A 24,658-nucleotide genomic window follows, 5' to 3' on the forward strand; every position below is an offset into this window, starting at 1 on the left:
CACTTTGACCGGGTTAAGGAAATATATCCCGGGTTAGAGAAATCTATTCCAAATTACGATGCCAGAATAGCCGCCTCAGCCAAGGTTTCCTCCCTCTATGAGGACATTGAGAGTCGGCTTACTCTTCCTGATGTTGCGAAAAAAATCTCTTTATTGACTTCACGTCTCAAATTGCCAAAATTTTAAATGTGACGAGCTGTTGGGTTTGTGGGGGTCCGCATATGACCGAGCAATGGCCGTGGACAGGGGAGAGTTTGGACGTTCAGGAAATCCTTGAATACAATTGGACTTACTCCACGAATAGAATTTATCAAGTCTGGAAATTGCAGAATACCCCGGCGGGCCACTTCTGCGTTGGGAAACAAGGGTCCCGCCCAGTTGGTGACAGCCCCTGTCAGCAGGTCTTGAATCTCACCACAGACACTTGGTGGCCCCGACCCTTGGTTGGTTTCTCACCAAACAACCCCTTGGGTTGTCTTTTACCCAACAAGGGGATCTTCACTGTAGGCGGTTGAATCCCACCTGATTCCTGGAATTGCAGTGGTTCTGGCCCTTATGCGGGAATGCCGGGAATTAGAGAGGCGTGGGACGGTGTTGCCAGGGATAGTGGAGGGGGTCCAGCTCCTGATGGTCTATTTTGGATTTGTGGCGATCTGGCATATTCCAGGTTGCCCGAGAAATGGGGTGGCTTATGCTTTCTCGGCATAGTCAGACCAGAATTTTTTCTCCTACCTCGTGATCAAGGGGCTGACCTAGGGGTTAAGTTGTTCGACTCCCTGCAACGGAGGCCCGGAAGACTAGCACGGAAACATAGGAGTGCTAGTCAGTGGAATGTCCACAATTATGGAGACATCCACTTGGCAAAGTGGGGCGCAGATTGGCCACCGTCCCGTATCATTGAGTATTATGGGCCGGCAAGTTGGGCTCAGGATGGCTCTTGGGGTTACAGAACTCCAATTTATATGCTTAATCGTATCATTCGCTTGCAGGCGGTGATGGAAATAATCACCAACAAAACCGCCTTCGCATTGGAATTACTGACTAGACAGCAGTCTCAAATGAGGGCTGCTATATATCAGAATCGTCTTGCTTTAGACTACCTGCTTGCCTCTGAAGGGGGTGTCTGCGGGAAGTTTAACACGACAAATTGTTGTCTGGAGATAGACGATAACTACGAGGCTGTCCTAAAAATCACCCGGGACATCCGTAAAATAGCCCATGTACCTGTCCAGACGTGGCGACCTATAGGGGACGCTAGTTGGTGGAACACGCTTTTTGGGGGTGGCTGGTGGCGCATGGCATTAATAATGATGGTGGGTGTCGGGGCCTTGTTCCTCGTTATTCCCTGTCTGGTTCCTTGTGTTAGGGTATTGATCCAACGCCATATCGCCCAGATGCAAGCCATTGCCATACCCCAACATGGTACTCATGAACTTAAAGTTTTACTATTGAAAAGACAGAAGGACCTCCCTGAGCCGTAATTCAGCCTATTCTGTTACGCATGCACATCTTAAAAAGAAAAAGGGTGGAGTTGTGAGATTTAGATTTGCTTTATTATGCAACAAGAAGCTATTAAGATGTGCATGGTACCCTAGACATTTAATATACAACCAAACTAAATATGTGGTATGTCTTGCTACTTTATTTTATATATACTGGCTGTTTTATTTTAAGGAAATGTTAACGTTTGGGCTAATTTACGTAAAGATTGATCTTCTAACGATCAGTATTGCAATGTAAGCAGTTAGTAAGAAAAACAAGCTAGCTGGGGGCAAGGGGTCAGCTTTGCAAAATAACGAAACCTTGAGCGAGACAATACTTCTGCTAATATGGTGCAAAAACAACCAGATAAGAGTACAAGGTGCGAGACGGTTGCTAAGTTCAAGGGCTGAAAATATCATTAGACAGGGAAGTGGGTTATGCGGCTGGAGTTCGAGACAATGAGGACATGATCATATGCTTTCTCTGTAAGAAATGAGATCATTGTAAAGCAATGACCCTCGTGACCTCTAGGGGCCATAGGGGAGGCTCTAAATTGCTATATAAGAAAGATCGCTGTAATGCTTCGGTACGCTTTTCTTTGGGAAGGCGTCCAATTCTGCAGAATTTGTTAATAAAATCTTTGTTCTCTTGAATTTGTCCAGAGCGATTATTTAGAAGTGAATTTTCATTTCGAACAGATGTCAAGCTCCTTTTGCTTTTGGTGTTGATAGTCATACCTCATATGCATGAGCAAATCTTTGAATATTTTAATTCATCCCGAGTCAATACACAGATTCATGCTACTTACCTTGTGCTTTCGTTGGCCATGTGCTGCTGGTGTATTGCTGACATAATATTTTGGGGCAATGATTTTGACAATAAGACTTGTTTGCTCATGAAAACGACTTGTCATGAGATACTGAGTACATTGCAGTTTACCCAAAATAAAAACAAATCTTCGCAAGGACTTTGGTTAATGCTGTCAGGCAGTCCCTGGATAAAGACATTTTGAAACTCTTGTAATTGCTCTTCTTGAGCAGTTGCTGACTGTAACTGTTCACACTTTTGGGGTCCAAATTGTAACAGATAAACCTAGAGATTATCTTCAACTTCATAGTCTTGAGCATCAACATGTCAATCAAGTGGAATATCTTGATCTTTGTGTGGGTTGCGTAATTGCTCAGTGTGTCAGATGTAATTCTTCAGGTACTTAGCAACAGGAGTTGACCATTCAGCCCCATGAGCTTGCTCTGCCATCTAATATGATTGTGGCTAGACAAACACTTTCATCATTTTTAGACAACTATTAAAGTCAGAGCATCAGAAGATGTACAGCACTGAAACAGACCCTTTGGTCCAACTTGTCCATGCCAACCAGATATCCTAAACTAATCTAGTCCCATTTGCCAGCACTTGGCCCATATCCCTCTAAACCCTTCTTATTCATATATCCATCCATATGCCATTTTAATGTTGTAATCATACCAGCCTCCACCACTTCATTTCATTTCATACAAGTACCACCTCTGCATGAAAAAGTTGCCCTTTAGGGCCCTTTTAAATTTTTTTCCCTCTCACCATAAATCTATGCCCTCTAGTTCTGGACTTCCCCATCCCAGGGAAAATATCATGTCTACTTATCCTATCCATGCCCCTCATGATTTTATAAACCTCTATAAGGTCCCCCCTCAACCTCCAATGCAGGCCATCACCCTTCACACTATTATGATTAGAAATATATCAATCTCTATCTTAAACATATTCAAATCCTGAGCTTCTATGGTATTCTTGGGTAGAGAATTCCAATGCTTCAAAACTCTCTGAATTTAAAAAAAACCCTCCTTATCTCAGGTATAAGTGGCACATCCTTGTTTTTAAATTGTACCCTTGCTTCTTGAATCCCCAATCTGGAGAAACAACTTGCCTGCATTTGCCCTGTTTATCCCTTTAAGTATTTTGTAGGTTTCAATGAAATTGCCTCTCATTCTTCAAACCTTTATTATGTAAATTTCTGTTTGTTATTATAGGAAAAGTGTTATCCTATTGGAGAGTGTGCAGCGGGATCTATAAGGGAAATGGACAGTTATGAAGATAGACTGAAGAGGTTAAGACCAGAGAACAAACAGAAACAGGGGACTGAGTTGGATGATCATCCATGGTCATACTGAATGGGGACAGGCCATATGGACTACTCCTACTCCCATTTTCTATGTTTCTAGAAAATATAGGCCCAATTTGCTGAAATGCTTTTCATAAGGCAATCTTGCATTCCTGGGAACAAGTCTGCTGAACCTTTATCTCTCTCTGGCAATAATATCTTTCTTGAGTTAAGGATATCACTACTGCACAGAGTACTCCAGGTGGAGCCTAACCAATCCATATACAACTGAAGCTAGACTTCACTAGGTTGTACTCAGATTTTTTTCATGATAAAGGATAACATGCAATGGCTTGCCTAACAGCTTGCTGCACTTATATATTAGCCTTCAGTGACTTATTGACAAACTCACCTCATTTCCTTTACTTGTTTACATTTTCTAACTGCTTACCATCAAAGAAGTACGCTGTGCATCTGTTCCTTCCACCAAAGTGGATCACCTCAGTTTTTTCACATAATACCCCATCAGCCATGTTCTTGCTGATGCACTATGCCCGTCCAAGTCCTCCTGAAACTGCTTTATATTTTGCTTGTAGCAGACACCCCACTTAGTTCTGCAAACTGAGAAACATTTCATTTTGTTCCCACATTCAAATCATTGATATGTGCTGTGAACAGCTGGAGCCCAAGTACTGAAGCTAACGGTGCCCCATCAATCACAGTCTGCGAATACTAGAATAACCTATCTATTCCTAATCAGATTTCTGCCTGTTAGCCAATCCTTAATTCATGCCAGAATATTACCTCCGATGCTATATTTTAATTTTACTATACATCTCCTGTGAAAGCCTTATCAAAAGGCCTTCTGAAAATCCAGTTAACTATGTCCATCAACTTTCCTTTACCAAATTTCTTTCGGAACATGTTCTAAAATTCCAAGTTTGTCAAACATGATTTCACATTTTCAGATCCATGTGGACTGGGTCAAATATGCTTATTGTTCTCTAAGTGTCCACTTAATACATCATTTTAATAAATTCTGGCATCTTCTTTGTTACTGACGTCAGGCCAACAGGTGTGTACTTCCTGGTTTTATCTCTTGCTCCTTTCTTAGATAGCGGTATGACAATTACCTCCACCCAATCTGCAGGAATCATTCCAGAATCTACAGAATATTTGGCTTTTATTTCACTCCAAAGTCATTTCCTTGCAGATTGTTAACTGATTTGATTGTATCATGTGTGATCTGTACTGCAACTGTAGCTGAGATTTGAATCTCATGAACTGTGGCCATAGTGAGATGGAGACTGGTTTCTCTGTCACTGCTGTTGGTATTTTGAGAGCAGGATGATTTTGCATATTGCTATGGCAATGTAATTCTGCCAATGCACAGAAGTGACGATCTGTTAAATACAATTCAATGAACTGTCATGGCTGTATCAGAGAGCACCATTTGCTGAGGTACATTACTTTGAAGTTGTGTTCAGGTATGTTGTGCTGCTTTTTCAGGCTATAAGGTGCAAAAAGTTGTTAAAGATTCTGATCACCTTAAATATTGATATGGCGTGTGAGTTGTGATTCCCTATATATTCATATCTTCATTGCAGTTAGGATTTCAAAGTAGTGACAAATGTATGATAGCTAAATCTGTGAAGGATTTTCTTAAAATGAAATCAAGTTCAAAAAGTCATTCTGAAACAGTGACCTAATCTAGTATTGCTCACAAAGCAAGTGGCTGCAAATCTATGTTATGATGTGGAGGTGCAAGTGTTGTACTAGGGTGGACAAAGTCAGAAGTTGCATGACACCAGGTTATAGTCCAACAGGTTTATTTGAAATCATAATCTTTTGGGGTGTTGCTCCTTCGTCAGACTTCACCTGTCAAAGGAGCAGTGCTCCAAATGCTTATGATTTCAAATAAACCTGTTGGACTTTAACCTGGTGTCATGTGACTTCTGACTAGATCCATGTTGTTAATTGATGGGAAATTGTTTATACTGTTTTGTTTACAACAGTTGGCTGAAAACAAAAGACTATTAGCTAGCTTCCAGTTCAGAGTGATCACAGGTTAATTTTGATTCAGAAAACCCAGAAATTAAAAGTTGTTATGGTAGATTGTAAGACAGCTAACTGAGGTAAAAAAGCAAGTTTTGTTTTATCTTCATAAAGGAATATATGGAAAGCTCAGGAAATAAGTATCTCCAAGTACAAAAGTGATTAGTTTGTGAAACATCCAAACCGGGAGAGTTGGATTAGAATCTGCCGGTTGTGAGGAACTGTAAAAAATATGCTGCTACACTGAAGCTCTGAAGTGTACCTAAAATTGTTGGCAAAATGGAACTTGCAAGGAGTTTCCATTCAAATGCTATCCCAACTTTGCTTTTCTTAAACATTGATAGGCCTATTGAATGTTTCTAGCATTTTCAGTTTGTATGAGGAGCAAACCGCCATGTCTGAAGTTCCACCAATGTATTTAAACTCCATGATATGTTTGCATCAGTGTGACATTTTTTCCATTTCCAACACCAACCCGTGTTCTTGTGAATTGAAGTTGTCATTTTGTGGTGATGACACAGTAAGTCTGGACTGAGAGTTTCAGATTCATTTTATGTAGATCTTTCACAGCCAAGATACTTTCATCCCATCGGTTTAAATTGGATTTAAACACATTTCAAAAAGGTTAGCAATTAGTGTCGAATCCACTCACTCTTTCACTAAAATCATTTTTACTTTTAGCACAGACTGGGAAAAAAAATCCAAACACCTTCTGTATGAATTAAAGGTGCAATCAAGTAATATAGAATAAGCTGTTTAGCAAAGCATTTTGTCTATATTGCTTCTATCAATTTTACTTTTTAATATATAATGTAAAGTTCAGTACCAGAAGGATGCAAGTGGAAATCACAGCTATGTGTAGACATATTACAAGACTATTGTTTACTTCAAGTACACAGTATATGGCCAAAGTGCAAAGATGACTATCAAAATGGTCCTCTGTGCATTTGCAAATGGGCCTAGTGTTGGCTTTTACTGGTGACAATGAATAAGATACAATGCACCAGTGCACGTGTGGTCAATATCACCCATGCAAGTACAGATACATTGTTATATGGAAGCATTTAAGACCATAAAACCATAAGACATGGGAGCAGAAATTAGGCCATTCAGCCCATTGAGTCTGCTCTGCCATTCTATCATGACTGATAAATTTCTCAACCGTGTTCTCCCGCTTTCTCCCTGTAATCATTGATCCCCTTGGTACTCAAGAACCAATCTATCTCAGTCTTAAAGTTCTAGCGCTGAGTATGGAATGCATGTAAATTCTGATTTATCCACAGCCAATTCAGCTGTAGCTTTGGTATCTATCAAAGATTCTTTTGGATACAGTGAGCTTCACTGTATGTGAACAATATCCATTTAGTCACGAGATATTGTTGACCTGATTACACAGGCTGTCATACGTCCCTCCATAATACAGGTACAGATTGACTAGTTGCATTTACAAGATTGTAGCTGCATGGCCACCACTTCCTTGTTACTATCTGCAGCTGGTCTACTCTGCTAAACAGCTAAAGACTATGTTCCACACCGCACAACCTGCAGTGTGAAAACATGGGCAGAACCATTTTTGTTGTGGATGTGATATTACTTCACTTTGTACTGACATGGTGCTGCAAACTTGAGTTGCTGCACATGTGTGGTTAGGTTGTTCATGAACATAACCTGATCTAAGGACAGAAATTTTCACTCCCTTGAGTTGACTGGGCAATTGCAAGGAAGTTGGGAAAATACAGCAAAATGAAAATAGTTTGATTCTTGGTGTCAAGATATTTCCCTTAATGCTTAAATGGGGAGTTTGGAAGCTCACTAATGCATGGATATGATGACTTTAATGAATTTGCACACATTAGTTGATCTCATCTCCTTTCTATGAGGCTCTCAATCCTGTCCTTTCCCAAGAAACAAGATGATGCCAATTCCTGACACGAAAATCATTTACTTGATGACAGAAGCTCACCATCAGCTTCTCCGGACTGTCAGACAATTCTGTCTTCACACGACTTTCCTGCAGACTCCAATGTCACTGTACTCTTCTACCCATCTTAGATTTAAGTCAGCAAAATCAAACCATCAGCCTCACCACAGCATCATACTGTTTTCAGACCAACTCACAGTACCCTTCAGCCCTTCACGATTTCATTTTGGAGCTCAGGTTCAGGGACAGTAAGGACTGTGTATGTTTCTGCCAGATTGCTTTGTGCACAAGGACATGCACGCACCTCATGCATCTTCACACAAGGAACCTTGTAGCCCTTAGTTTAATTTCTTGATGCTAACTCATTTTGCATTGACTTGAATTTGTCACACTGTCTGGCTTGCATTTTTTTAAGCACAGTGGGAAAAGCATGCAGCTTATTATGATTCAGAGCACTGGTCGGTCAAAGGGGTAAGCATGGTGCTGTATGAAACCACACCAAGCCAATGTTACAACTACAGAACGTGCTGGCAGTTTACACCACAAACACACTGTATGTGCTTCAACCAAATGGCCATGTCTCAAAGTCCAAGGGCATCATACTTAGTGGGATGAAAGGGAACTGTGGCTTGTCAGGGGGAAAAACCACAGTCAGTCAAAGAGTATGGCCAATCTCAGTCCAGGAGGTTGATCAGAGCCAGTTAGGTCTTCGCTCCTACTGAAGTCCAGAGATCAGAGTCTTTGAAGTCCAACGATTGGACCAGAGTCAATGCAGGGATTACATATCTGTCAGTCAGAATGATACGTAAACATCAGTCTGGGTTCTGGCCTATGTTCAGCTCTGGATGTAGTGCCAGATCACTCAAAGGTGGTTCCACAGCCAGTCCTGAGCGTTTGGGCTCCTCTGCAAATGAAGGGAAATTTCCCAAATTCCCTGTTGTATGTAATTTTTCATCACAAAATTTCCAATGTTGGGTGACTTATACTTGTCAGCATCCCCCACTGGAGTCATTGTATTCAAAAACAGCACTCTGCTCCTTTCCTGCAGACTCTGAGTTTGGACCAGCTTTTCCTGCATGATAGTACGAGTTCACACCAACCCTCCTGAAATATTGTGAATGTAGATGAGGTAGTATAGTATAGCATCTATATGAGAGGTTTTCAGCAATAGATGTATCCAAGAGGAAATAATATTATGACAACAGTCAATGAGTGTAGGCTGAAAATCATGTTGTGATATATTCTTTTCCTCATCAGAGATGAAGCTTCAGAAATGACTGATGGAAGAATTACTAACACTAGAACTAAAAATATATGTCGGAGGGCTCAGCAGTGAGTAAAGGAGATGTACAATAGTTTTGCAGCTTTGTTCTTGTACTCATAATCCAAAATCATGGACTAATAATTTGAAGACTTGCATTGAAATTTCACTCTAACACTGTGAATTGAATTCAGTTAAATAAGTAAATTTGGAGAAAAAGCTTTTAGCAGAAATAGTACAAATGAAGCGATATGAAATTTGTAAAACCCAACTCAATCAGAGATACCCTTAAGGGAGATAACTTACCAGGTCTGGCCTAGATGTGACCCAGACCCACAACACAGTGGTAGATTTGTAAGGGCCCTCTGAAATAGCTGAGCAAACCATTCCACTACTTTAAACCACTGCAGAATATAGGACAGATCCAGCAGAAATGGGAACACTGTAATACACTGTTGGGACAGTGTTTCTGGGAGTCCTAAACTCCATGAAGTCTCACGACATTAACTCATTATTGGGAAAGGAAACCTTCTCCTGATTACCGCCATACTCCTTCACATTGAAAACCATTTGGGTAACACTGGTGATAGCTAAGAATGGTCCCTCTAAACTATATGGGTTTGCAGCTGCACAGAATATAGCACATAGCTAACAAACAATCCATGTACAATCAACATCCTTTTTTTGATGATTGCATATATGCTAGTTGTGCAATTATTCTAAACAACTAATGCAGTGCAATAAATAGTCTACACACAGCAAAGATAATAGAGTCATTGGGTTCCACAACCTTCTGTCCAACTTGTCCATGCCGACCAGACATCCTAAGTTAATCTAGCATTGGCCAGCGTTTGACCCATATCACTTGAAAGCCTTCCTATTCATGTATCCATCCAGATGCCTTCTAAATGTTGTAATTGCGCCAGCCTCTGCCACTTCGTCTAGCAGCTCATTCCAAACATGCACCATCCTCTGCATGAAAAAGTTACTCTTTAGTCCCTTTTAAATTTTTCCCCTCTCACCTTAAACCTATGCCCTCTAGTTTTGTACTCTGCTACCCTGGAGAAAAGACCTCGGCTAATCATCCTATCTGTGCCCCTCATGATTTTATAAACCCCTGTAAGGTCAACCCCTCAGCCTCTGACACTCCAGGGAAAATAGCCCGAGCTTATTCAATCTCTCCCTATAGATCAAACACTCCAACCCGGGCAAAATCCTTGTACATCATTTCTGAACCCTTACAGGTTTCACATCATCTTTCCTATAGCAGGGAGACCAGAATCAAATGCAGTATTCTAGTAATGGCCATCCAATGACCTGTACAACCTCAGCATGACCTCCCAACTCCTACGCTCAATGCACTGATCAATAAAGGCAAACACACCCTAAATACCTTCTTTGAAATTCTGTTTCTACCTCTGACTCTACTTTAGAGGAACCCGCACTCCAAGGTCTCTTTGTTCATCAATATCTTGGCAAGTGCACAAAGTGTGATCTGGATGGAGATTTTGAATAACATCGATGACAAAACAGCCCATCTGATCAGAACCTATCCATTACCTTAAACATTCAGTCCCTTCACTGAACTGGCTGAGTATGGAAGGATAAACATGTTTAATTGGACTTGCAGCAGTCATTGAGAAAATCAAAATAAAACAAAGAATTGTGAGTTATGGAAATCATAAGTTTCAACTCAAAACATTAACTCTGTTTGTCTCTTCACAGAAGCTGAAAATGTGTTGCTGGTTAAAGCACAGCAGGTCAGGCAGCATCCAAGGAACAGGAAATTCGACGTTTCGGGCCAGAGCCCTTCATCAAGCTGTCAGACCAGATATGTTTCTCCACCAATTTCTGTTTTTGTTGAGACAACCAATTTAAGGGAGAAATCTACTTTACTTTGTCTTTGCTGATCTATCTATCATGACACATCTGTTCATGATTGTATTGCACTGAATAGTCTGAGTAGAGACACAGTTCCCTTTTCACACCGAGGACATATTCCATTGTGTTGTGCCGCACTGTCATTGTGTTAAATCAGATTGATTCAGAACATTAAAGGTTAAATATGACTCTTCTTCAGAACAGAGCTGGGGAGCAATGACGCAAGCAGAACTATGGTGCACCACAGTTCCAACAGCAGAAGGTTTCACTTGGATACAGTTGTAAAGATTAAAACTCACTCATTATGGTTCGATTCCACGCAAAACTTAAGCTTCATCTGGACTTCTTCACCACTAAGAGGCATCATTCAAGTATGCAATAGAATACACTCACTTATCTACATGAGTGAAACTCCATAAAACTCAGGAAGCTCAATAACATCGAGGACTAAACAGCCCATCTGATCAGAACCACATCCATTACCTTAAACATTCAGTCCCTTCACGAACAGAATATCACGACTTCAGCATGTACCATCACCAAGTTGCACTGGAGCAGCACGTTAAGGTTTTTTTGACAGTACTTTCTAACCCTGTGTTTTCTACCATTTAAAAGAGAAAAGGCAGATGCACCACTACCTTCAAGTTATCTTCCAAGTTGCATGTCCATTTGACTCATCATTATGCCTACACCAAAATCCTTGAACTCCATGTCCAACAGTGCTTTGACTGTAACTAAGCTAAGTGGATAGTGGAATTCAAGATGGTGACTTATTATCTTCTCAAGCACAAAATATGGATCATGCCAGCATTACTCACATTCCACCCAGGAACAGATTTTGTTATTGAAATAACTATATTTATAACTCCCTAACAACAGAGAGGAAAATATAACAACATGCTCAGATCTTGCATGCAGTACACTCCCTCTCTGTTTACAAAAATTGTGTTTAATGTAAATTGTGCATGTTCATAATTTCTTAGAATACTATATAACTAAACCAACAATCACTATAGCTGATAATTCAACAAGTTGGATTGCTTCATTGGGTTTATTGGAAAGAATATGTTTTCCCTTAACACCAGTATGTGTTTTTAAAAAGTGAGTTGGGCCAGAAATACTGAGAAGTGCAACATGTTTCTTCTTCCTTCCTAAATACCTTAATTAACCTATCTGTCTTCTTTCTCTTTCAGCCTGGGCATTCTGTTTCATTTCCATTAGCTCTCTCAACATCTCACACTGTCAGATATGAGTTTGACTTTGATGATCAACTCCACTTCATTGTTGGAACTGTGACATTGATTGATTTGCCTCAACCAAAGATGCTGGGTTACTGGTAATTTCTGTAAAACTAGCAAACTTTCAGCTCCGTTTTGAAGATAAATGCAACTTGGTGATGGGGCTACAAACTGCAGTGGGCTTTTAGACTACTTCTCTGTCAGACACTGGCAAGTCATTTCTGCATGACAAGTAATTCAGTGGCCAGAAATGTATCAGTCTTCATGGGCTGCATTGTGGCTCAGTGGTTAGCACTGCTGCTTCATAGTGTCAGGTGTCTGGGTTTGTTCTCTTTGTGTTTGTATGGGTTTTCTCCCACAGTCCCAAAGATGTGCAGATTGCCCATAGTGTGCAGACTAGGTAGATTAGCCATTGGAAATGCAGAATGACAGGAATAGGGGTGGGATGATCTGTGGAGGGGTGATACAGCCTCCTTCCACGCTTTGGGGATTCTCTGATGAAATGTGGAAAGAAACCTACTTTTGCATGACTTTCAACATTTAATATTGTACAGATGAACACTAAAAATCAATGCACTATATTGAAGCCCTGCTTTCGCTGTGGATGGCATTTTGATTCTTTGAATTAAAATATGATCATAAGAGCTTGGTGGTCACTTAACAAAGTAAACATTTCACAAGCGTTTTTGGAAGTTAGAACATCATGTACAATTGGAATTACCTCTTTTCAAACTTGGGAGTAAGTTTGCTAATTAACGACATTGACAAAATTGATTATTTGAAATTTATTTTATAATTGTTTATTGACTAAACATAAATATATGAGTTTACGTGAAAACACAAATAACACAATTTTTTTACATCCTGTTTTCTTTACTTGTTAGAGTTATATTTGGTCTTTCAGCATCTTTGTCTGTTTTATAGTTCTTTACTGTCAAATAACAATAAATCAAATCAAATCAATGATGTATGTCTGATGTCATCACTTTAATATAAGAAACATAGCAGCTATTATGAATGCAAGACTTTAAAATGTCCCGTTAAATTTGAATGTAAACAAATGTCCTGAAGAGATGCTGGTAATTAATTTGAAAGCTGTCAGGATGTGATTTGATTGTCAGGACACATGGGCCCAGTTGGAAATCCATAACAAATCAAATGCTATTGATACAAAAGAGGGGTAATAGTCTAGATACAGACTCCTAGATTCAGGCATCAGATGGCAGTGAGAAATTAGGTTGGGAAAAGTTGAAGGCAAAGGCAGTTTGTGATCGCCAAAGTGGAGATTTAGGAACCATGAATTTCCAAAGGGTACCTTGCTACTGGAAATGCTTGAAGACTGAGTGAAGCAATTTACAAAAAAACGTTGAAAGACCCTCTGCAATGTGGAAGGGAGAAAGAAGCAGCTGCTGGAAGGGATTGGATTTTATCTACAAGACTGCATTATATATTGAGGTTGTGGCATAACTTAAATATGGAATGGTTTTCAGCTGTCTTAATTAGCTAATAGTGTAAGAAACCTTACTTGAGTGTCCTAGTTGCTAACAAAATAATATTTAGTTGGTATTGATTTTAGTTTCTTACTGAAAATAATTTAAAATGTGAAATCTGATTGTGCAGTGATTTCTGTTGGTCATTGGGAAAAGGCTGAATATTATGCATTTTTTGGCTTATGCAAGTTGCCAGGGAGTTTGGTGGAACAATTCTCACTGTGATGCTGAGTGAGCTTTCTCACTGTAACTTGCGAAACTTGTCACTTCAATTGTCATTGGAATCCTCCTGGTGGGAATCATGTCCTGTCCCTGCCCTATCTCTATCTCAGTTCATGGAGAAAATCACCACTCAGCATTCCTTGAGGCTGCTGCATCTTTCAAACACTGTTCAGCAGGGTTAGGCATCAGGAGAGATGACAGAGAAGGGTTAGCTGACACCACAGTTCTCAGAGAGGCAGCTGGGGATTGTTGAGGATGGGGCAGTGGAGAGGAGTGGAGTCCACATCCCAGAAGAACGCCATCTCACCATGCCAGCCAGGTTGAAGATGGTCATTGGATCAATACTACTTCCAGGGTGAGAAGGTCAATGATCTTCTCTACTCCATCAGAGTGAGTGCTCTCTGCTACCTCAAACCTTTCAAAGCCACTGCATTCATCTCCCACCAATGCTCATGCTGTGGCACCCCTTCTGTTGTATACAACACTTACCCTCATTTGAAATCATTTCTCTCATCCTTTTATATCACTAATGTAACATGCCCTCGGCTCTGCTTCCTCGATCCCTTGGAACATCTCAATATTGTTCCCTCTCTTGTGCCTTACTTGTTTTCCCCCTTTATGCCTTTACAGGAGAAGATACCCCATAACACAGTGGACTGACATCATCCACTCTTGAGAAAAGCACTCCTGACCTTCCTGAAGGGCTTATGCCCGAAACATCGAATTTCCTGTTCCTTGGATGCTGCCTGACCTGCTGCGCTTTAACCAGCAACACATTTTCAGCTCTGAGCAGGAGAAGACAGGAACAGAGAAGACACGACTAACCAGTGGCTGCAATACCTTCCCCCTTTATCCCATACAGACGGAAACATTTCCCACAGAGAAGGGATCCCCATTGTCCCAAGATCATCATGGAAGCATGGAGGGACCATCTTCTGCACTACCTCCTAACACTTCACTCCCCCTACTCCAGGATGATGACATAACACTGGGCTCGATGAGGTCACACATGTGCAACTGTGCCCCATGGTAAAGGAAGAAATGCCCAGGCCATTTATAGTAGGAGATCTGCCAGAGACCAGGCACTTGCTGAGCCCCTGGCAGGAGATGACCTTGCGGCCTGGGTGATGAGGGACCTTGTACATTTGTATTGGGAGGGTTGGCAGGCAGGCAATCAGGACTCAGGGGAAATGCAGAAACGCCAATGATTCACTGCTATCATTGCTCATTTTTCAAATTCATTTCATATTCAATAGTATGTAAATTCATAAACCTTTGCGTTTCACCATTCATGTAGTTGTTCCTGTCTTTATCCTGGCTGTAGATAGTAAATAGTGCTCCAGAGTATGACTTTGCCATTAAGCAGGTGCAGTGGTTGCGGGTCTGTGATGATCATCAAGTACATTGTGGAAGCAGATCTAGCAATCTGTGTACATAATAGCAGCTCATTTCAGCATTTTAGACCTCCTCCTCGTCATTGCCCATATTTTGGCTGACTATATGGGTAGCAGTGCTTATTACAGTGAGTTTCGGGAAGTACAACCCAGACAGTGAATGTTGTAGGAAAGTGCATTGGCATACTACATCCTTGCATGACCAGTATTTCATGTGTCGAAGGAGAATATTGTTCCCCAATGAAGGCCCAGTGAATGGTTAGAGTTCAGCTTCCTCCTTCACAAGTCCACTCACTTATCCTGCATATGGCAGCAGTTCTCCTCAGTATTACGTGCCATCCATTTGCATCATGATTAACATGACAGTGAGTGGTCCTCAGCATCAATATCAAAATGCTGTTGAGACCCCCAATATAAAGCTCTCCTCTCTAAATGCCATTCCCTTAACCCCCACAGGCTTCACACTTTTCCAAGTCATTATCCAAGCTCTGTCCATGGGATTAAAACTCGCGCCCACATCCCAGCCTACTCTTCATTCGACCCGTCCTCCTTAATTCCTGTGAATGGAGACAGCTGGCTGACTGTGGCCCACTCTCTTGAGCGACCAGACCTGGCAGCATGGGTTCTGGCCTACCCACATCTCTGGCTGTTTGACACACATATCCCTAATCATGACAGTACTCTCCTACTGGACTGATCCCTATGGAGACAAAGGACTGATCCTATCCCTGGAGCACAGAGGCACGTGCCTCTGTGCAACACCACCCTGACCATGCACCAGTGTTTGACTAAACCCAGGGCTAGAATGGGAGGCTGCCCTTGACTATCTGTGCTGAGACCTCTGACTGACAAGTGTCCTCTTGGACCTCTCTGTGGACTACTCCCCCATGACTTTGTAGCATGCGCACTGCTTGCTACCATTTCAGTTTGTTTGGTGCGAACACTGAGGCCATGTGGTACAGGTTCCAATGTGATATGGCACACATTCTTGTTGGGCATATACCCTACATCATATCCATCTGCCTGATTGTCTGACTGTGCCAGCCAACCCCTGGCAGGGCAAGCAAAGTCTGCATACAGAGGACAGTTCAAATAGGCACCATGAAATACACACTGAGGGAACAAGGGAACAGCCCTGGTAGACAGCCTGGTAAAGCCCATGGAATGGGTTCCTTTGCCTGTGTGTTTCCTCTGCCCAATACAGCCATTCACTGCAGGTTGCTGGTGGGCACTTCTGGAACAATGTGGCCTTGCAAGGCACAGTACCAGTGTGTTGGAAGATGCCAGGATGGTGGCAATGCCTGCTTGAAAGTAACGTGCTTTTATCAGCAGTGGGACGGGTATGTGCAGCTGGTGATTGTGGATCCGGCTCTACTTTCTAGTTTGTCTGTGGCCAGCATGGATCTCCTGGAGAAAGCAGTTATATTGAACCGGCCAAGAGTCCATTCTGGTCTCCTTGTTGACTTTTTCTGACAGATAGTTTGTCTGGTAAGATCACAACTCGTGATAAGTTGATCTGTTAACCAGCCACTTAACTAACTATAGCGATCATCAGTTGGGTATTTGCTGCTGTCTAGCAAGAATATTTGAAAAAAGCAAACAAAGTGCAGTGAGGTGATCTCAACTGACAAGATTGGCTTTGCCGAAAATCCCAATTGACTGGACCGCTCAGCTTGCCATAAGCCACACCACATGGAGCTGGTCAAGTTTCACCCAATATTTATTTTTACAAAGTTTTGGTCTCTATGATGATCATAACCAATTTAAATTCTGAACAGCAAGGACCTGTAAATAATAATTAGATAACAACCAGTTAATTTAGGACACTACGGAGAACTCTGTTTTTAATAATGTAATGCAATCTTTTATGTCCACCAGATCAGGTTGATGTAGCCTAGTTCAATGCCTCTTGTAATAAGTAACACATCATTAGGTACTCTGATCCTTCATTAACAGACTGAAATGTAAGCCTAAATCCCTGAAGGGTAACTTGGATCCACAATCCTCTGATTTAAACTCCAAAGTGCTACAGCTGAGTTATGTAAAGATATCCAAATGTTCTGTCTGGTAATGTTTAATGTACAAAGAAAAAGAATGGAGAATGAAGAAAAACTTTGAATGAAGATTGAACACAAAAATAATGCTTGAGTCTATTAAGTAAGTCAAGAACATTTTCTCCAAAAATAACTAACACAAATGCCTTTTCCATTTATCAAACAAAAGTATTTGCATTAACAATCACTGTTTAATTTATTTTCTTTATTGTCCTATAAGTTCTCTATTTTATCTTCTTTTATATTTATCATGTATAATATCATTTATCATATCACTGTAAGACAATATCACTAGGAAACTTTGTTTATCAATTCTAACAAACCACTTAATCCTCAAAATAATCCTTGTATTCCTATTTGTGGTTCAAGGCCCTATATCACTTTGAGCCTTCACTATGTGTACTCTTTTAATAGAAACAACTTTCTCGCAGGCCATTCAGATCATACATGGGTAGGCTCTCTTTTGACACAACAATACATGAGTATGTGAACTCAGTGTCTTATATGTGATTGTGGCAAGTACTTTCACTGGTATGTCTGCACCTGAATGCCTGTTACTTTTTCCTTATTTTCTTTGAAGACTAATTGAAGACTAAGGTGTAATATTGCTCAGAAGTAACATTCACTTTGCTTGCATTGTTTGAAAGCCATGAGCAATTAATTGTATTTTAATAGTTGGATAACTTATCATTCTTGCATTTGATTTGCAAAAAACTCTCAAAATAAAATGTTTTGTTTGACTTTTTATTTAGAGCGAGTTCTTAGTTTCTCCCAATTCAAAACTTAGTAAATCTTGGGTGTATGCTATGGCACTTTCTATCCATGCAACATTCCCATTCCATTCCTGCCTTTAACTTTGATAGATCACATTTCAAATTTCTCGTGTGATTTGTTTTGTACTACTGCCTGTTAACTTTTTCCTCAGAACAATCTTTTTGACATTCTCCAAAATTGTTTGCGTTCTATTGTTTCCAACATTATATTTTACCCTCACAGATTTCTGGAATCTTTTATTCCATAAGTTATTTTGCCACATAAACAAATTCTGCCAGTTCATGAACTGCTTGTCCTTGTTGAAAGGTTTTAATTTAGTTACATCCTGACTGAAAATGGCAATTTCTTTTACAGTTCATGTGGGATAGTTCTACTTTCACCCCACTTGGGAAAAAGGGACAATTTGCACTTGAAATTTCATTGATTAGTTTACAGCTCTAGTTTCCATGAAAATGTGTGGGCATGATTACATACATCTGTAAACTAGTAGAAAATAATATAATTGTTACAATAAGATTGAATGACAAATGAGCAATGGAGACGAAAAGTTGCTGTCACCAACCTGGACTAATGGAGTAATTGTTCATTCTCTACTTTGGAGCAATTTGAAGCCTTTCAAGGGTCCATTGCATCATTCAGCCACTTACACAGTACAGGTTAAAGATATCGGAATGATAGAATGGAGGTGGGACAAGGTCTCATTAATCATGTTGCACTTACAATCTCTTACTGCATTTGCATGATGTGTCACATGATGTGTGCATCAGAATAATATCCACTATGTCAAAGGCCCATGAACAGGCATCCGGGGTCCTTCCCTGTTGGAGTCCTCCATATCTCACTGTTGAGGATAATGCAAGCTGCTATTTATGTGTGATACAAATGCTAACATTACCAAGGAGCAGTCTCGTTTCTTGGATTCCCCACACCGGTTCAAACAATCACTATCACTGTGACTGTGGTGTAGTGAAGGAGCAGAAACATTGAGGAGATACAAATGCAATAGCAAGCTCAGGAACAGCAGTAACCTCCAGTGGCTGATGAACAGCCTCCATGTGAACAATTCACAGCAAAAGGTCCCGAAGCTGTAGTATTTGGCTCCCCTGTCATCTCCTCCAGTGCAGCAAGACACAGTGCCACTGTGAATGAAAATGCTCTGGCCCACCTTATTAGAATTTGCTGGTTTGTGACCTACAACCTGAAGAAGTGAGTGGCCATCCTGTCCCAGAGGTCATCATCCTAAAGTTTTATGCAACTGGCTACTTTCAATTGTCCTCTGGGAATCTATGTGAGATCTCCCAATCCTCAGCCCACATATATTAAAGCCATGACTAATGTAATTTGTGCTACATCACACCATTTCACCTTGTTTCCTCAAGATGATGTCAGAGCTATAACCCACGCAGTAGGCTTTGCCAATGTAGCTGGCTTCATCTGGAGTAAAGGCACTATGGACATCATGTTGAGAAAAAAATTGATAACATGACTAATATTATCAATAGAAAATGGTTCCATTTGTTTAATATACAAGTAATCTGTGATCATTGGTAACACATTTTAAAGCTGAAAATGTGTTGCTGGAAAAGCGCAGCAGTTCAGGCAGCATCCAAGGAACAGGAGATTCAACGTTTCGGACATAAGCCCTTCTTCAGGAAGAAGGGCTTATGCCCGAAACGTCGAATCTCCTGTTCCTTGGATGCTGCCTGACCTGCTGCGCTTTTCCAGCAACATATTTTCAGCCCATCTCTGCAAAACAACTTCACATTTTTTGCAATATTCTCTTCCCTTCTGTAGAAGAATCCATTCAATTTTTAATCCAACCAATGAAGGACATCATTCAATTAATTCCCATCTGTAAAATAATTCATTCTGCTTCATATATTATTCACAATGAAGTAGGAAGTGATCCATGTATTCTCCTTATACTATAGTGTAATTCATTCACAGTTTACATCTTACACTTATCTATAGTGCTTTGTTTACATTTTTATTGAAATTTTACAAATGTGAATATTTACATTTTATTCATTTACCTGCAACTGTGGATAAAATCATTTACATTTTATATCTTGTTCCCATCCCTTTCCACCCTACAGTAGAGACCTGCATAACAATTAACTTAATTCTAACTGTAAGGCAGGTTTTTTTTGTAAGTTGTAAGAGACCCTCCTCTTGAAGTGTTGTCTGTGTCTTACTCAGTTGCAAGCTGCCGCTCCAATGCCTCTAACTGACCTCCCAGAATCGCAAACCTGCTGCCATCCTTAATTCGAAGTAGTCCCATCTCCAGATTAATTGAGTTCCCCATAGAAATAACAATGAATGACTGTTGTGACCTGTGGGGGCAGGTTCAGGACTTGAGCTTCATTACAGAGCTGTTTCCATTGCCAGTACAATTGCTGTGCCTGTGTACCTTTAAATCTTTGTGACCCATCAATATTGTATAGATTTTATCTATATGCCATCTGTGTAATAGCATTTACATTATCATAATTTTTTGTTTCACAACATGTAATGGTACTTAATCTTGTAAATTTCTTTGCTTCTCATATCCACTTTTGATGTGTCAAAGGGTACAATGTAGCGGTAGTATCTGAGCACTAGATGCTGCTGAGTCATCAGATTTTAGGTTCAATATTCCCCACTCCAGGGATTTGAGCTCATCATCGAGGCTGACACTTCACTGCAGCACTGAAAGGGTGCTAAACTGTCTGAGGTGCCATTTGTGACTTGAGACATTGAACTGATCTCTGTCTGCTGGCAGTAAAAGATGCAGAATCACTTTTCAAACAAGAATGGGGAGTACACCCAGTGTCTCAGTCAATGTTTACCTCTCAACCAACATCATAATTGTCCATTTAAGTTATTGCTCCTGGTGGGATCTTTTTGTGCAGAAATTGGATGCTGCATTTCTCTGCACTTACGTGACTACATTTCCAAAGTAATTCATTCACTATAAACATTTTGGGACAGGGTGAGTCATGCTGTATAAGTTCAAATATTTCTGTTCTTACCATCTTGGTATAAGAATATTTGTATTCCAATATTTGTGAGTTTAAAATGATAGTAATTGGGTGCCATTAGTGAATATGTAAACCATCTTGAACCTCAATGTTTGCATTTCAAGTCCTGCTGGCCTCCCAATCTCCTTGGGATATAAACTCTACTGTATCCAACAAATCCAGCTGAATTTTAACTCCTAAGAACTGTTAAATGGGAGCAGATGTTGGAGGTTTGGGATCGAGGGGGGAGTTGGGGAAGTGTCCTAGACTCGGCCATTTTCACCTCCTTCCACAATAACCTTCCCTCCATCTTAATGTCAGGAGTAGGGATGTTCACCCATGATTGCACGGTTCAGTTCCATTCATAATTCTTCTGGTGAACAAAACAGTCCGGACTCATTTGAGGCAAATGCTATGAATGTGTCTCTTCAAAAGAGAGTAATTGAATTGAATTGAATTTAAGTTATTGTCACGTGTACCGAGGCACAGTAAAAAGCTTTGTCTTGCGAGCAATACAGGCAGATCACAGAGTTAAGTAGCATAGATAAGTAAATAATAGGTAAACAGCAGCAAAAACAAAAATACAGATACAGGTGAATGTCAAGAGTTTGTGAGTCCATTCCATATTCTAACAACAGTAGGATAGAAACTGTTCCAAAACTGGCTGGTGCATTTGTTCAGGCTTCTGTACCTTCTCCCCGATGGCAGAGTTTGTAGAAAAACATTGCCAGGTTGGGATGGATCTTTGAGAATGCTGTTGGCCTTTCCTTGACAGTGGGCCTGGTAGATGGATTCTATAGATGGGAGGTTGGCCTTTGTGAGTGTCCGGGCTCAGTTCACCACTCTCTGTAACCGTCTCTGATCTTGAATGGTACAGCTACCAGACCAGATAGTGATACATCCAGACAGATTGCTTTTGATGGTGATCCTAGAAAAGGATGAGTAATATCCCGCCGAAAGTCAATAATGAGTTCCTTGGTTTTGCCGACATTGAGAGCTAGGTTGTTCTCAGTGCATCATTTTTTCAGGTCTTCCACTTCCCGTCTGTAGTCGGTTTCGTCACCATCTGAGATTTGACCGACTATGATGGTGTCATCAGCGAACTTGTAAATGGCATTAGTCTGGTATTTGGCGATGCAGTCATGGTTATACAGTGAATATAGTAGGGGGCTGAGTACGTGCCCCTGGGGGGCTCCAGTGTTGAGTGTTAGTGAGGATGAAATATTGCCCCCAGTCTTCACTGATTGTGGCCTGTGGGTCAGGAAATTGAGGATCCAGTTGCAGAGAGTGGGGCTTAGTCCAAATCAGTAAGTTTAGTAATCGAGGGGATAATAGTGTTGAAGGCTGAACTGTCGTCAATGAGTAGGATTCTTACATAGCAGTTCTTGGTGTCAAGATGTTCTAGGGAGGAGTGAAGGGCAAGTGATATGGCATCTGACATGGATCTGTTGGTCCAATAAGCAAATTGGAGTGGATCAAGAGTAGTGGGGAGGCTGGAGTTGATTAATGCCATGACCAGCCTTTCAAAGCACTTCATGACCACCGAAGTTAGGGCCACTGGGTGGTGGTCATTGAGACATACTGCATGAGCCTTCTTAGACACAGGGGTGATGTTGGCCCTCTTGAAACAGGCAGGGACAGTGGCCTGCTGCAGGGAGAGGTTGAAGATGTCCGAGAAGACCTCTCCCAGTTGATCTGCACATGAGTGCACGTTCTGGTACTCTGTCTGGTCCCATCACTTTCTTTGGATTCACGTGAAGAAAAACTGATCTGACCTCTGATGCAGTGACTGTCATCAGGACTTGTCATATTAGGTGTTACCTCTCTGCTGAAATTCTGCTCAAAGCGAGGATAGAAGGTGTTGAGATGATCTGGGAGGGATGTATCATTGTCAGCTATCTTGCACTGACTCTTTTTAGAACTTGTGATGTCATTCAGTCCTTGCCATAGTCTCCAGGTGTCAGTCTGGGTTTCTAGTTTGGATCAGTATTGGTCCTGTCTTAATAGCTCTGCGGAAGTCATACTTGAATTCCTTATATTTGAGTGGGTCTCCTGATCTGAAGGCCTCACACCTGGTTTTTATCAGGTTCTGTATGTCCTGATTCATCCTGGGTTTCCTGTTGGGGAACACCCGGATTGACATCCTCAGTTGTGTTCATGAGATGTCTCCTTTAACCTGAGGTGTGACAAGAAGTCCTGAGTAGGGATAGTGGTGATTATATTTAACGTCAATTCAGAGACAAGCCCATGTGATCTTTTGATGTGCCCCAAACGTCTACAAGATGGATACAGTATCAAGAACAAATCCACAATCTTCTCAACTTTCTATCAAGCTCTCCTGGGTTCACCAGGATCCCTGAAATGGGTGGATTATCTTACAAACCATAGTTAAACAGGTTGGTACTCTACTCCCAGGAGTTTAATAGAATGAGAGGTGATCTCATTGAAACATTTTAGATTTTTAATGGACTTGTCAGGGTAAATGCAGAGAGGATGTTTCCCCTCACGGGAACATCTAGGGGCAAAGGGCATAGTCTCAGAATTAAAGGCACCAATTTAAGACTGATGTTAGGAGTAATTTCTTCTTTCAGGGGTTTGTGAGTCTTTGGAACTTCTTGCACAGGGAGCTATTTGGAGCAGAGTCCTTCTGTGTACTTAAGGCTGAGACAGCTAGATTCTTGCTCAGTTGGGGAATCAAGGGTTACGGGAAAAGAGCTGGAAAGTGGAACATGAAGAATGTCAGATAAGGCGTGATCCTATTGAATGGCAGAGCAGGCTTGAGACTGTAAGAGCAGAGATGAGACTCTATGAGGCTCTGGTCAGACTGTGTTTGGAATATTAGGAGCAGTTTTGAGCCAGGGACCTGGGTTCAATTCCCGCCTCAGGCGACTGACTGTGTGGAGTTTGCACGTTCTCCCGTGTCTGCGTGGGTTTCCTCTGGGTGCTCCGGTTTCCTCCCACAGTCCAAAGATGTGCGGGTTAGGTGAATTGGCCATCCTAAATTGCCCATAGTGTTAGGTAAGGGGTATATGTAGGGGTATGGGTGGGTTTCGGCGGGTCGGTGTGGACTTGTTGGGCCGAAGGGCCTGTTTCCACACTGTAAGTAATCTAATCTAATCTAAGGAAGAATATGCTGGCATTGGAGGGGGAGCCAGAGGTCGTTTACAAGAATGATCCCAGGGACAAAGGCTTGTTGTGTGGTGAGTGGTTGAGGACTCTGGGCCTGTACTTGATGGAATTTAGAAGAATGAGGGGGGAATCTGATTGAAATTTACAGAGTACTGAGAGGCCTGGATAAAGTGGATGTGGAGAAGATGCTTCCACCAGTAGGAGAGACGAAGACCTGAGGGCACAGTTTCAGAGTGAAAGGATGACCCTTTAGAACTGAGATGAAGAGGAATTTCTTCAGCCAGAGAGTGGTGAATCTGGGGAACTCATTGCGGAATGAGACTGTGGAAGCTAAACCATTGTGTGTCTTTAAGAAAGAGATAGATAGTTTCATGATTGGGAAGGAGATCATGGATTCTGGGGAGAAGGCAGGAGAATGGGGTTGAGAAATATATCAGAGCTGAAAATGTGTTGCTGGTTAAAGCACAGCAGGTTAGGCAGCATCCAAGGAACAGGAAATTCGACGTTTCGGGCCAGAGCCCTTCATCAGGGGGCTCTGGCCCGAAACGTCGAATTTCCTGTTCCTTGGATGCTGCCTAACCTGCTGTGCTTTAACCAGCAACACATTTTCAGCTCTGATCTCCAGCATCTGCAGACCTCACTTTTTACTTGAGAAATATA

General features: G+C 41.3%; 1 protein-coding gene across 1 annotated transcript in view; it reads left to right on the forward strand.

Moving 5' to 3' along the window:
• The first annotated feature begins 221 nt into the window (after window positions 1-221).
• Window positions 222-24,658, forward strand: part of LOC132819997 (sodium- and chloride-dependent neutral and basic amino acid transporter B(0+)-like) — a 205,135-nt gene continuing 180,698 nt past the window's right edge. The window contains exons 1-3 of the mRNA XM_060831928.1: window positions 222-443; window positions 990-1,220; window positions 14,622-14,677. Coding sequence (XP_060687911.1) covers window positions 222-443; window positions 990-1,220; window positions 14,622-14,677 — 509 coding nt within the window. The remainder of the gene's footprint in view (window positions 444-989; window positions 1,221-14,621; window positions 14,678-24,658) is intronic.

Source organism: Hemiscyllium ocellatum, chromosome 11 (assembly GCF_020745735.1).
Source record: "Hemiscyllium ocellatum isolate sHemOce1 chromosome 11, sHemOce1.pat.X.cur, whole genome shotgun sequence".
In the NCBI taxonomy this organism is placed as follows: domain Eukaryota; kingdom Metazoa; phylum Chordata; class Chondrichthyes; order Orectolobiformes; family Hemiscylliidae; genus Hemiscyllium; species Hemiscyllium ocellatum.